Source organism: Plasmodium malariae (genome assembly GCF_900090045.1).
Source record: "Plasmodium malariae genome assembly, chromosome: 8".
In the NCBI taxonomy this organism is placed as follows: Eukaryota; Apicomplexa; class Aconoidasida; order Haemosporida; family Plasmodiidae; genus Plasmodium; species Plasmodium malariae.
In genome coordinates this window covers 1,249,641-1,265,723 of record NC_041782.1, presented here as the reverse complement: position 1 = coordinate 1,265,723, position 16,083 = coordinate 1,249,641, and the positions used below count along the sequence as shown (strand labels likewise).

The 16,083-nt window shown below is 24.0% G+C and overlaps 3 protein-coding genes across 3 annotated transcripts; all 3 read left to right on the top strand.

Moving 5' to 3' along the window:
- Positions 1 to 5,612: 5,612 nt before the first annotated feature.
- On the top strand, positions 5,613 to 7,234 carry DOZI (ATP-dependent RNA helicase DDX6, putative; the record flags this gene model as incomplete). The annotated part of the gene is made up of 2 exons (XM_029004518.1): positions 5,613 to 6,003; positions 6,324 to 7,234. The coding sequence occupies 2 exons, from the start codon at positions 5,613 to 5,615 to the stop codon at positions 7,232 to 7,234; spliced, it is 1,302 nt and encodes a 433-aa protein (XP_028861199.1).
- A 4,011-nt stretch (positions 7,235 to 11,245) lies between these two features.
- H2A.Z (histone H2A variant, putative) lies at positions 11,246 to 12,356 on the top strand (the record flags this gene model as incomplete). The annotated part of the gene is made up of 3 exons (XM_029004517.1): positions 11,246 to 11,339; positions 11,700 to 11,951; positions 12,226 to 12,356. 3 exons carry the CDS (start codon positions 11,246 to 11,248, stop codon positions 12,354 to 12,356), a joined length of 477 nt encoding a protein of 158 aa, XP_028861198.1.
- A 1,951-nt stretch (positions 12,357 to 14,307) lies between these two features.
- On the top strand, positions 14,308 to 15,997 carry PmUG01_08035100 (conserved Plasmodium protein, unknown function; the record flags this gene model as incomplete). Its single annotated transcript, XM_029004516.1, has 2 exons — positions 14,308 to 15,552; positions 15,782 to 15,997. The coding sequence occupies 2 exons, from the start codon at positions 14,308 to 14,310 to the stop codon at positions 15,995 to 15,997; spliced, it is 1,461 nt and encodes a 486-aa protein (XP_028861197.1).
- Between the last annotated feature and the right edge of the window lie 86 nt (positions 15,998 to 16,083).

Below are 16,083 nucleotides of genomic sequence, written 5' to 3'. Positions count from 1 at the left end.
TACTTACAATTTTTCTTTCATTCTTTTCTAACAATATATATATATATATATATATGTGTATATATGTATATATACATATATATATACATATACGTGTACCTATTATATACAAATATATGCGTGTGTGCATAAGGGTTCCTTTTAAAGAAAACTGAAGGCCTATATATAATAATTAACTTTTGTTAAAATATTGCAAAAAGTAGAACAAGTGCTACGTAAATAATTAACGATAATTTTAAAGTGCCCAAACTTCGTTTTCAAGTTTCTTTAGCAAAATAAAGCAAAATATTTTCCCAAATAATCTCTTCACATGATTGTAAACATGTGTAAATGTTTGTATATATGTATGCTTATATATAATCTTATACATTTTCCTATTGCGAACTGTTATAAAATAAAGAATTGAAAGTTGCTAACTTCGCGTAAACAATTTACACATTTTTATAATACAAATAAAATAAAAAAGTAGAACAGAAAAAAAATAACAATTAACACATGCTGAATAGATGAGAATTCTTTTGCATTTCATACGACTCTACCTAAGGTTTGTTTCTATCATATCCTTTTTGAAAACTTTTTTACTGTGCATGTTACTATGTTAACCAATACACATATACATACACATATACATACACATATACATACACATATACATACACATATACATACACATATACATACACATATGCATACACATATGCATACACATACATATATATAAATGTGTTTATACATATACTAACATTTGTGTATATATACAGATATGCACATATAGACACACATGTTCATATGTAGCAGGCCTTTTTATAACTTTTACTCTATTACTTTTTATGAGCATATGCACTAACCTTAATTAGTTGCGGCAATAAATTCTTTTAAAAGTGTACTTTCCGAGAAAAATACAGTTTGAAAAGGACGTCTAAAATTTACAGGTATGAATAACTTAGGGTGAGCAACATGCACATATTACATGTGCTAAGGGGCCGTATTCTCAAAAATTGCTTCCCCTTATTTACTTACTTTTAGTTGTGTACGTACACGTAATTATACAAGTATGCGCTTGATGGATGGAAAAAGGGTTAATTTTTTTTTTAAGCGTCCATAAGCTGGGAGATATATATATATATATATATAACAAAAGGTACATATGTTAAAATAACGTATTCCGCTACAAAATAAACTCTGACACACATTACATATAAAAAGAGTTCGTAATTTAACTATTTATAATATATTTTCAAAGCCTATCAATTTTTCTTTCTTTTAACTGAAGAAATTTATATTTGAAACGAAAGCGATTGTTCATTTTTTGCTATCACTACAATTTCCTTTTTATCCTCTACTATTTCATTTTTCACTCAAAATTTTAACACTGTTTTTTTTTTTTTTTTTTTTTTCTACATTAATTTTCTGTTCTGATTTTATTTACAGTGAGGGGAAAAAAAAAAAAAAAAAAAAAAAAGATCATCGTACAGTAGTATGCTTATTTCACATATCAACATACGAATTACTTGTTTTTATTGTTTTAAAAAAAAAAAAAAAAATTTACATACACCTTTGATTTCATGCTTTTTTTTTTTTTTTTTTTTTTTTTTTCTTTACCCTTAAAAATTAGTTTAAGTTGCTAATTAAATAATTCATACACAAGAATATGCATTTATGTAATATGCTTCGTATAAAATATTAATTACACATAATTATACCAATAGTATCATTTAAATAAATTTGTTTTTTTCCTTATTTTATTACTATTATATTACTTTTATGTTACTGTTTTACTACTGTTTTATCAGCATTTTATTATTTTTTCATTAGTTCTATTTTTTTTGATTTTTCGTTATTTTCCATTCCCTTTAATGTAATATCCTTAGAATTACATATACTCCAAATAAAAAGCTTTTTTTCATATAGGACAAGCTTTCACTACAGTAAAGAATTAAAAAAATAATAAAAACAATAATATAGCAAGTTCCCAAGTAATTAAAAATAAATACAAAAAAGAAAATAAAAAATACAAAGTAGAAAACACAAAGTAGAAAACACAAAGTAGAAAACACAAAGCAGAAAGTACAAAATAAAAAATATTAAATATAACTAAAAGAACAGAGTATATGTAAAACTATAATTCATTAAAATATACTAACGAAGCAAAAATAAAAAAATTCTACATACTTTTAATTAAGCATAAAAAGGCTATTACCGTTTTGCAGAACATGGGTATACGCATACTTGTATGTGTGTATGTATATATTTATATGTATGTACGTATATATGTGTAGGTAAATATATACATATATATATATAAATATATACATATATATATATATATATGTACAAACTTTTACATACTTAAATATGCCATGCGCTTGTGTAAAAGATAGAGCAAAAAAAAAAAAAAAAAAAAAGTACACAAAATATTACGTGAAAATATAAAATGAAGATGAACTTATATTAAACATTAATTTATTTTTTATTTAGAAGAAACAAAAAAAAAAAAAAAAAAAAAAAATACCTATGCAAAATATTTTATCCATTTTATTGTATAATTTACCTATATGGAAAATTATGGTGTTACGATATCTCAATATACTTTCATTTGTTTTTGATGCATTCAAGTATTTATGTTACATATACACGTATAAGTTTTTACATTTTACAAAGCAAGAATTAAAAATTTTAGTGATAAATTAAGAACATGTTAATATGTATATATACAGAATACACAATAAATAGGCCCATTATTTATACAGGCAAATATTTTAGCGAAATTGCATTTAAGCTACTACGTGCTTTTTTAATTTTTTTTGCAATAATATTATTTTATTTGTGCTTTAATATAAGTACAACGACTTTCATTACTTATATATAGAGAATATGTAAATTTTTTTTCTTTGTAGTTTTATTTTACATCATTTTATTTTTTACCATTTCATTTTTCATCATTTTATATTCCCCCTTTTTGTTTTTTTACAAATTCGTAAGCCCAAATAATTTTGCGAAATAGTAATACATTATGTGTTCTATATAAATAATCATGTATAGATAGTATAACATTTTATAACTTATTATGTAATTATTTTTTTATTTTATTTTTATTTTTCATAATTGTAAATAAATAATTTTTTGTAAAAATTATTTAAAATTGTGCTATAATTTACTTATCAAATAATCGCAGAGAAAAGCCTTTTATTTAATCACCTTCATCATAGTTTTTTTTTTTTTTTTCTTCTACTTAATATATGTTTTAGTCTCATTTTTTATAGTGTATATATATCTACTTGTAGTAAAAAATCATATATTGTCGAGTGTATAACAATATACACACATTTACATGCAGGTGCGGATGTATGTATTTATGTATGTGTCTGTTGTATGTATTTAAATTTTTTTTTCCTCTTAAAATCTTTTTTTTTTTTTTTTTTTTTTTTTGTATTTAGCCTTGTTTTTTCCCATTCTTATTTTTTCTTTAATATATATACTGCAATTATAAATGCTTCTTTATTATTAATATTATTAAAGTGGTTTATTATTTATTTACAATTACGCAGTAGTGAGGTACGTGTGTATAATGTATAAATGTGCACTTATGTGTAAATATATGTGTAAATGTGTATATATATATATATGTATATATTATATATATACACATAAGCACGTCTACTTTACATGCTTAAGCACTAGTCCTTTTCGCGCATTGTGTTCACTTCGATTGTTTCTTTCACGTTATATTTATTTTCTTCACACATAGCGGGATTCTTTCAGTATGTTTTTTTATTAATCATTGTTGCAGTTTTTTAAATTTTTTAGTAGTTCATTATTATCATCCCATTTTTAATTGTACTGTTCATACCTCTTTTTAAGACATACATGTACATACTGTATATATATATATGTTATATACGTATGTGTATGTATGTTATATACGTATGTGTATGTATGTTATATACGTATGTGTATGTATGTTATATACGTATGTGTATATATGTTATATACATATGTGTATATAAGTTATATACATATGTGTATATACGTTATATACATATGTTTATATATGTATGTGTATGAATGTTTATGTATAAATATTTCAAGTTCACACAGATTTCTTAATACATTTGTACGCTTCTTCATTACTTACATATGTACAAATTTAATTTATTAAAAAAAAATTCCTGTTTTTCATATCCACATCTTATTTTTATATTTTTCTCTTTTGTTTACACTTGTATAGGTTTATATACTTACCATATTATTTTTACTCATATCGTACATAATTTATTACAACATTAAATGCTCTTTGTTTTATGTTTGTTCAGCATTTTAATTAAGCCTATTCAGACGTATATACATATGTATGTACGATTGTACACATTCTATTTTTTTAAAGCCTTGTTTGTGCATTGAATAAATAAAATTCAAAACTATTTATCTCAATAATTTTCTTACCTCGCAAATGTATATATGTATTATGTATGCATGTACTATGTATGTATGTATATGTATATTTCTACATATTCGTTTATACTTATATTCGTATGTACATGTAAACTTATATGAATAACACGTGTTACACTTTGTTTTTGCATTACGCAGGTTTAAGGATTGCTATATTTTATTCCTTTTTTTTTTTTTTTTTATTTATAATTTTTACTTTTTTTTTTTTTTAAATTCAAATAAGAATAATGTTATTTGTACTTATTTTATAATTTTATATTCCTTTTTTTTTTTTTTTTTATTATTATTATTATACATATGTACATATATATATAATTATTATTCTGTACACATAATATTATATTTTCTCTCTCTTTTTTTTTTTTTTTTTTTTTTTTTTTTTTCATCTTTATTTTTTTTTTTTTTATTGATTTTATTACATTTCTTATATTTTATTTCATAATAACGCAGTTAATTTTTCCTGTTTGGGCTTTATATATGGTTATTTAGTTTAATATATATATTTTTGCTTTCGTATATTATCGTCCTTTTTATTGTTTTTTTTATCGTCATTTTTATCGTCCTTTTTATCATCCTTTTAATAATACTCCTTTTAATTATCGTTTTAATTATCTTTTATTTATGCTTTTTTTTTTTTCTTTTCATACATGGTTAATATTTCCTTTTTATTTTTTCGCTTTTTTTTCTTTTGAGTTGCTTCCCCTACATTTCTCCTATTATATATATTATTCACGTTTTCATTGTTATTCTCGTTGATATTTTCTTTATCTTTCTCTTTTCCTTGCTCTTTCACTTTCTCGTTTCTTTCCTTTTTTTTTCTTTTCTTATATTGAATTGCATTTGAGGATAGAGTAAAAGAGTAGAAAAATAGTACAAAAAATAAAATAGTACAATTTTGCACAAAATAAAAAACTACAAATTAGTACAAAACAAAATAACACAAAATAATATAAAACAAAATAATACACGACAGTACAAGTGCCACATTTAGAATTTCTGTTATACGAGTTGTAGTTTAACTTCTGTGTATGCGTATATTATATATATATATATTATTTGTTTGTGTATTTGTATATATATATATATATATATATATATATATATATATATATATATATATATATATATATATACATACATATTTATATATGTGCGTCAAAATGAGTTATAAAACTAATTATGCCAATTCGAATGCAAACGCTAATGCTTTGAATAATTCAAATAACCTAAACAAAATAGATGATAATATAATATTTGATGAAGCTTGGAAAAAGAAAATACTTGAACCATTAAAAGATCGAAGATATAAGACGGAGGATGTGACAAAAACTAAGGGAAATGAGTTTGAAGATTATTTTTTGAAGAGGGAACTTCTAATGGGTATATTTGAGAAAGGTTATGAAAAACCATCTCCTATTCAAGAGGAGAGTATTCCTGTTGCATTGGCTGGAAAGAATATTTTGGCAAGAGCAAAAAATGGGACAGGGAAAACCGCTGCATTTGCAATTCCACTCTTGGAAAAATGTAATACCCACAAAAATTTTATTCAAGGTAGGTCGACGCTCCTAGTTTTGCACATGCAGTATGTGTATGTTTAGTATTAATACGTGTAGCCGCATGCTCATTTGTAGTTGTATGAGTACATGCCATCGCATGTGCATATGTGGTAGTACCAGTACGTGCAGTCCTATGTGCTTGTTTGTGCTTACAAAATTATTTGTGTGCATGGTAACACGTCGAAAAGATCTTCGTCCATCGTATACATTTGCGCATTTCTTTAAATTTTTTTTTCATACGTGCCCTTTTTTTTTTTTTTTTTTTTTTTTTTTATACCTACCTTTTAATTTTTGCTTCCCTTTCTTTCGTAATAGGACTTATACTAGTGCCAACGAGAGAACTGGCATTACAAACATCCGCAATGATAAAGGAATTGGGTAAACATATGAAAATACAATGTATGGTTACGACTGGGGGTACATCGTTAAGAGATGATATTATGAGATTATATAATGTTGTTCATATATTATGTGGTACACCAGGTCGGATATTAGATTTAGCAAATAAGGATGTTGCAAATTTATCAGGATGTCATATAATGGTAATGGATGAAGCGGATAAGTTATTATCACCAGAATTTCAACCAATAGTTGAAGAGTTAATGAAATTTTTACCAAAGGAAAAACAAATATTAATGTATTCTGCTACGTTTCCTGTTACTGTGAAAGAATTTAGGCAAATATATTTATCTGATGCACATGAAATAAATTTAATGGATGAATTAACCTTAAAAGGTATTACACAGTATTATGCTTTTGTTAAAGAGAGACAAAAAGTACATTGTTTAAATACCTTATTTTCTAAATTACAAATTAACCAAGCTATTATTTTCTGTAACAGTATTACAAGAGTAGAATTATTAGCAAAAAAAATTACAGAATTAGGATATAGTTCTTTTTATATTCATGCAAGAATGTCACAAACACATAGAAATCGAGTTTTTCATGATTTTAGAAATGGTGCTTGTAGATGCTTAGTATCTTCTGATCTATTTACTAGAGGTATAGATATACAATCTGTTAATGTTGTTATTAATTTTGATTTTCCTAAAAATTCAGAAACATACCTACATAGAATTGGGAGATCAGGTAGATATGGACACTTAGGATTAGCTATAAACCTAATTACATATGAAGACCGTTTTAATTTGTATAAAATTGAATTAGAACTTGGAACGGAAATCCAACCTATTCCCAATGAAATAGATCCATCCCTGTACACCTAATTCGTAGTGCATACACACAAACAGACTCGCATACGTACAACAAGAACATATATACACACATTTATATACATGCGCATATATATATGTATATATATACGTATGTATATGTACATATATATGCATACTTTTTACGCATATTACAGCTGCGACTTACATTTTATTCGTACGTATATATTTATATATATATATTCTCCAATATATGTATATATATATATATATATATATAATTGTAAATATACCACGCTTTATTCTTATTTATTTTTCATTTTCCCCTTTATTTTTTTTTTTTTAAACTATTGACATTTATATGGGAGTATAAATTAATTAAAGCATAATAAATTATTTTACACAACAGGATATATGTATATATATATGTATAAATATGCATATATGTATATACCTATTTGCGCATTTTTTTTTTTTTTTTTTTTTGTTAAAATATTATTTATAATTGCACCAAATTAAACGCACAAAATAAATATAACTGATTAATTAGAATATTCTATTCATATGTATATATTTGTATATGGAAGTATATACAAACAAAAAGGTATGCATACATACATATATATATATATATATAAACTTCATACATAAAAATCGTATGATGTTTATCGAAGTATACAAAGTTAACTGCAAAATCGAAATGAGCGAATATTTTACTGTTAAAAAAAAAAAAAATTGCATCATGCATCAAATTTTTTATGAGCCTCTGGAATACTTCATTTAGAAACTTAAGTGCAAATAAAAATTGATGAATGCATTTTTTTTATGCTTCGGGTAATATTAGATAGTATTATTTTTTTTATGCTTCTTATATAAGTAGAGCCATATAAATGTACGTAAAATGTTAACAACTTTACGATATGCTTAAATAGTTTAGTTATTTTACTTGTTCCTAGTTCTAGCATATGTTAACCAGAAAAAATAAGAGAAAAAAAAAAATGTAAATTAAAAGTGTATTTTTGTTCATTAATATAAGTATATCAGCATATAATCTATTATTGTATTATATTTTATAATAATATTCCTTTATATTACATTTTCCTGTGCTCATTTTTTACATGTACTGTTCATATTTAAACGATTTTTTAAAATGCCCTATTACTGCCTCTTGATGAACGTTCATTAGTAGCCATACACATGCGCACATACACATATTACACATATATAAATATATATATAATACTCATATATATGTATATAATACACATATATATGTACATATTACACATATATTGTACATATTACACATATATTGTACATGTTACACATATATAAATATATATATAATACACATATATATGTATATAATATTTCATATATATATAGAATATTCAAGAATTCATTTTTTTTTATTTCCATTTTTTCTTTAATGCGCGGTTCCATGTAACAATTCCCAAATATCATTCTATAATGATACTTTTATGTACAATTTATTATCGCATGAACTGTTTTTAATTATCCTCCATATTTTTTTTTTTTTTTCTTTTCTTTTTTACTTTCTTTTTAAAATATTCATTTGTTGCTTACGTGCACAGACAGGCACATATTTTTCTACTGTTATTTAGAGGGAAAAAAGAAAAAGTTTCTCTATGCAATAGTTTTAAAAAGATACGTAATTACCTGTTATAGATTAATATAGGATACTTTTATCAGGAAAATTTTTTTTTTTTTTTTTTTTTTTTAACTTCATATTTAAATTAGTATATATGGAGTTATATTAACTGAACATACTGGACACTCTTTTATCGTAAACGTAGTTTATTCTGGCTGTATATTTATTTCTCACATGTAAAAGCAAAAAATAGCAATGGTTAAATAATTTAGTAGAATAAAAAATGTTACAAGATATTTTCTCCTGACCTTGTCAGGATGTTAGCATTGATAAATGTCTTTTATCTATGTGATGAAAACATGCTCATTAAAAAAAAAGAAAAAAAATTTTTTTTATGAATTCCAAACTGTTGTAACTAAAAAAAAAGGTAGACTGAACATATTCAAAATGAAATGGTTCAAAAATGGAACGAATTTATATTGTTGACACATATGCTTAAATATCGAAAAAGAATATTTTTTTCTATCATTTATCTTTATACATTTCCTTACTTTTTTTATATGTGCATATATCATGCATATGTATCACACTGGTATTAAATATATGTATATTCTTTTTTCACATTTTAAAAAAGTTCAGAATACGCATATACGCCGAAAAATGATAAAATACGGTATGTTAATACATACTTTCCTTTTTTTTTTTTTTTGTCCTTCACATTCATGTACTTGTTACAATCATTCGTCTAAGCGAACGATCACAAACGGAAATCTAATTTTATTTCATTTTAAAAATGAAAACAAATTTGTATGTTTTTTTTTTTTTTTTTATACATGCAAAATAAAGAAAAAAATATATTATACTATACTACATAAAAACTGTTACATATGAATTTTAACACCCTTAAATGGTACACTTATATTAAAATATATAAACCATATTTTAACAGTATAGGAAATTATTAAAAATAAAAAATTAAAAATTTCACAATAAAAGCATTTAATAAAAAAAAATATTACAGTGTAAATATTTTTGCGTACATACATGGTTATTACTTGGCGTATTATGCGAAATGCAACATGTGTGAATTTACGAACAATTTAATTTCAAAATATAAAAAAAAAAATATATCTTTTAGTTAGGCTAATCAAATATACACATTATTGTAGGTGTATTTACTTTGATTTATTCTTATATGTACCCGCTTAAATCTAAACAAAATATATTATACGGTTATGCATTCATTATACTTTTTATTTTAAATAAACCTAAACCAGTTATAAATTTTAGGTAATATATTTTTCCCATATGAAATTGTAAAAAATAAGGAAAAAAAAAATATTAAGAAAGTTGGTTAAGTTTTTTTATTCAACGAATTTTAACAGTAAAACGGTTTAAAACTATATGAAAATAATCCAAATATACTATTTTTTTTTTTTTTTTTTTTTGTTTAAGCTCGACAAAAAAATATATATATATATATATATATTTATATAATATATATAAAATAATAAAAAAAAATTTTAAAATTTAGAATTTTTGCAATTTTCATTGAAATCTTATGGTTATCGAAATAATTATTTTGGGGCGTTTTTTCGTTTTATGCGATTTAAGTGCGATGATACGGATGCTCTATTTTATTGAATGTTCGTAGTAAAAAATGTCCTATTCTTTTATTTTTTACACGTGTATTTATTTTTTTATTTTGTTTACCATTATTTTTAATTATATTCATATTTGACTAAAAGTAATCAAAATTATTGAAGAGGATTATATATATATTACATATACATATATATAACATATACATATATATAACATATACATATATATAACATATACATATATATACCATATACATATATATAACATATACATATATATAACATATACATATACATATATATAATATATACATTTATATAACATATGCATATATATATAACAATATATATGCATATATACATTATATATTATATATATATATATATTTGATTGTATGTAACATTGTTTTTCCGATGCGATTATTTTATAATATTATATTATTAAAGAAATTTGCATTTAAAAAAAAATTGCCTTCCAAAATTTTTTTTTTTTTTTTTGGTATTTAAAACATAATTGCATTTGTTTAAAAAAATACAAATGAAAATTCATTAGAAAATAATATTCACAAAAATAATTTAATTTTTTTTTTTTTTCTCTTTTGTAATGCATTTATTTATACATTTAATATTACAAACAATTGTATTTTATTTACTTTTATACAAATACACAAATTATACTATACAAATTATATCATATATATATATATATATATATATATATATAGTATATTTGAATGTAACTTTTGTTTTCAAGTTCATTTAACATAATTTTTTAGTGAAGTTTTTTTTTTCATTTTACCATTTGCTATTTATTATTATTATTATTATTATACATATATTTAAGTAATTATGGAAGTTCCAGGAAAAGTAATTGGTGGTAAAGTAGGAGGAAAAGTCGGTGGTAAAGTTCTTGGTCTTGGTAAAGGAGGAAAAGGAAAAACAGGTAAAATTTATAAAAAAGAATAGAAATGAGTACAGAAAATTGTACTTATATATATAAATAAATATATATATATATATATATATGTGTGTTAATAAGTGTACTTTTTTTCGTATGTGGATGCAATTTTTTTTTATTTTTGTATGCTTTGTACACAATTTTTATCAATGGTTGTATAACATTTATATATTTTATAAAATAGGTATTTAGTTTAGTGTTTTTATATTTTTTTTAAAAAAAAAAAAAAAAAAAATTTTTAAAGCTATGTAAAGTTATGTAAGATTACTCAGTATTATTTATTCCTCTGATATATAATTCCATAAATTTGGTAATATGTTATATTTAATTGTTTTTCCCATGCAGGTTCAGGAAAAACTAAAAAAGCTCCATTATCCCGTGCATCAAGAGCAGGGTTACAATTTCCAGTTGGTAGGGTACACAGAATGTTAAAAACAAGAATTTCGTCAGACGGAAGAGTTGGATCAACGGCAGCAGTTTATGCAGCAGCAATTTTGGAATACTTAACTGCAGAAGTTTTAGAATTAGCAGGAAATGCAACAAAGGATTTAAAAGTTAAGAGAATTACACCAAGACATTTACAACTAGCCATTAGAGGTAATTTTATTCTTTTTTTTTCTTTTTTTTTTTTTACCTCTTCTCTACTTTTTGTCCATATTTATAATTCTTTGGTGAATATGCCTTTTGTGTAAAATGAAGAGAAGAATACATGCCACATGAACATATGCCAAATATGCATGTGCAAGTATTCACATATATATGTATGAATGTATGCGCGTTTATGTATATATGGCAGTGTCGTATTTATAAAAGAAATAGTAAAAAGAGACCATACTGAAAACATCTTTTTTTTTTTTTTTTTGATTTATAGGTGACGAAGAATTAGATACACTTATAAAGGCGACTATAGCTGGTGGTGGTGTTATTCCACATATTCATAAAGCTTTAATGAATAAAGTACCAGTTCCACCTACGCAAGCAAAAAAACCAAAGAAAAACTAAGGTGGAAAATTAATGTTTTGCAATATAAACACTAAACAAATATAATAATTTCATATGTTCCTTTTATTATGTTTTTTTTTTTTTTTTTTTTTTTCTTTCCCCTTCTCCCCCTCACATTTCTATGTATATATGAATCTACACAAATATAAGCATAGCAACACGCGTATATATATGTATGTACATAATATATATATATATATATGCAAATGTATACCTGCATATATATATATATATATATATATATGTGTTTATACGCTCAAACGTCCTTATATTGATGTGATATACATTCTAAAATTTAAACATTTTTTAATTTTTAAATTATTATGTCTTTTTCACATTACGTTAATATATTTTTTAAGGTTATTACGGCAAAAAAAACAGTGTTTAGTTTATCTCTGTTATTTTTGTACTTATTTATTTATATATATATTTTTATATTCCATCATTACTTTATCGCATATATATATATATATATTTATATATATGTGTGTATGTATATTTATTTATGTTTATATATTTACATTTTTAATTATCATTTCCTAATTGCTAAAGATTGCATTGATAAAAATTTTTACAAAATACAAAAATGAACTTTTAGCGGATAAAAGAGAAATATAATAATTTCCTTCAGCTAATAAATAAGTAAATATATATATATATATATATATATATGTACATATATGTACATATATGTACATATATATTGTACTGTATATTATACAATGTAGGAAATTACTTTTTATTTTTATTTTATTTTATTTTATTTTTTTTGATAATAAGATGAAATAAAAAGGAATTATATTATTTTGCGTCTTTCTTTTTTTTTTTTTTTTTTTTTTTTTTCCGTCTTAAAATTGTCCTTTTCTTCAATAAAAATAATATATATATGTATATATATAAAACAAAATTATTACAGAACTAAGTACCAGTTATATATTATGTAAAGAGTGTATTAAAGCAGAAAAAAAACAAAAAAATTTTAAGATATGAAAGAATAAACGTATAATGAATAAATAGCTGCTACAGATAATATAGAAAAGCGCCATGCAAATTCACAATGTTATATCGCTAATACTGAACATGTAATATTTAAAGTTAAATATATATCAATGTAAATTGTAAAGGCGTTAAACCCTTGATCACACGGGGGTGCATATATTCATATATATAAACACTACGTTAAGTGGTACAATTAGGTAAATGTATTATGAATGCTTAAATGGACTAATTTTTTTTTTTTTTTTTCTGACCACTCTTAGTTCAAGGTTGTTCCAACTTGTTTTGAGTACTGCTGAAATTTTTTCTAATTTAAACGAATGCATAATTATATGTTTATATTTTCATATGGCATGGTGCGATATAGTAGAGACTTCAGTTTCATAACAGATTAACGACTTCTCTATATCTTACACTTCACATAGGTGAAAAATTCAAAATGATTATTAAAATATTTAATTAATATAAATACCACTTTAATGGTGAAACTTTTTTTTTTTCTTTTTTTTTTCTTTTTTTTTTCTGGGTAGTTGCAAGTATATATAACACAAGTATACAATCAAGTGTACATTTCAGTTCTGTTATTCTGAACAGACTTTTCTGTAACAAGGGGTAGATTACGAAAAGGCGTTCATTTAGTTGACATAGCTATGTTTTGTAAAAATGTATATGTACATGTATATGTACATGCCTACTTGTGTGAGTTTCCCCATTCTGAGAACACAAAAAAAAAATTAATCAAAATATCTGAAAAACATTTTATTCAAAAAAATGAAGATGCTATTCTTTCAAGCCGCCAAGAGACTTAAAGAGAGAAAAAAAAATAAAATGAAAACAATGAAGAATAATATAAAGTATTACAACAACAGTTAATATGTTTAAACAGGGAAGTAGTATATTTACGCATGTATATTACTTGTTAATATTTTATATATTTTTTATGTGTTCATATGGCATGACTTTTCAAAAGCCTGTTATCCCATTCCGATCTTTTGTACATGATATCGGTTTTACCAAACATTTTAATTCTATCGTGAGAAGGAACAAGAACTGCATACACTATCAGCATAATATAAAAGAGTCATCTATAAATTGTATGAACAGGAATAGAAATAATATAAGCAATGGAAGGAATGGAAGTAGCAGATGTGAAAGAAGTAACCAAAGTAAACAAATTAACAACAATAAGAGCAACAGTTTAGGTCAGGATCATACAGAAGAAAAGGAGAATTTATTTTCTCTATACTTAGATAGTCATTATCATACTAGTAAAAAGGGAGATGACTACCATAAAATTGGAAAAAAAAATTACAATAAAGGAAAAGAAGAATTAGAGGCAGACAAACCAAAAGATATGCAAAAAATTGAAAACATTCCTAATTTTAAGAAAGAAAAAGAAGGCAAAGGAGAAATTGAAAGGCAACACAAAAAAGTAGAAGAACATGTTTATATCCAAAATAATGTGGAATGCAATGAGGGCAAAAAAGTGAAGGGTGTACATAGCAAAGATAAAAATGGAAATGATGATCACTCAGTATTTGCAGACTACAGTGAAATATTCAGTTCGACAAACCAAAAAAAGAGTAGCCCTACTGCTGCAGCAGAAGTAGGAACTACTGCCTCTGCTACTGCCCGCAAAGGAACCAGCACAAATATGTCTGAATTAGAAAATAAGAAACCTTTACAACATGCACACAGAAAAGAGGAAACAAAAAAAAAAATTATGAGCAAGGAAGAAGTGCGTAAAAAATTATCGGAGCTAGCCAAATTAAGATGGAGGGATGTAGAAGAGAGAAAAAAACTATTGAGATGTAAAAATACATTTAAACATTCTGAAAAAACAAAAGAATTATTATCGTATAAAATAAAATTGAAATGGAAAGATGATAATTATAGAAAGAGGATTATAGAAAAAACAAGAATTTTTAATCAAGACGAAAATACAAAAAGAAGAAAATCGCAATCCTTAAAAGAAAAATGGAAGAGCAAAGAATTCAGGGAAAAAATGTTAAGTAATAGGAAACCATTTAGCACTGAAAGAAGAAAAAAAATATCCGATATAATAAAACAAAAGTGGACAGAAGAAGAATATAAACAAAAAACCTTAAATGCTATAAGGGAAAATTACAAAAAGAGAAAATTAGAAGTTGGTCTAAACCCAAACCTTAATTACACTGAAAACGCCATGATGTTCAAGCAGGTATTCTGGGGAAAACACATGCTCTCACAAGATATGCATGCATAACGCACAATTCACACATACATGCGTACGTACACGTATACAAAATGCATAGTGCGTATGTAGAACTATTTATTTCTGGGTTAACTGTAATTGAGAGAATGCTTCATATTTGCATTATTTCATCTTTGTTGATTTATTCATTTTTTATTTTTTATTTTATTTTATTTTTTTTTTCTTTTTTGCATAGCTCGGAATGAGTGCGCCCAAAATAAGGAGCTTTCCGAATGGGCATAAAGAAAAGTTAAGGGGGAAAAAAAGGACCAAAATAAAAAAGAAAGACAAAGAAAACTACAAGGAAAATTGGAAAAGTATTTATGATAGTTTGTTAGATAAAAATGAGTTTCAAAATTCGTTATCATATTTAAATAAAATCGATAATCTAAGGGTTAGCACAAACACGTAACTAACATATCATGGACAGGAAAAAAAGGAAAAAGAAATATCATTGCTCTGTAACGAGTAATATGAAGAAATGCGTGAAGCGCACGT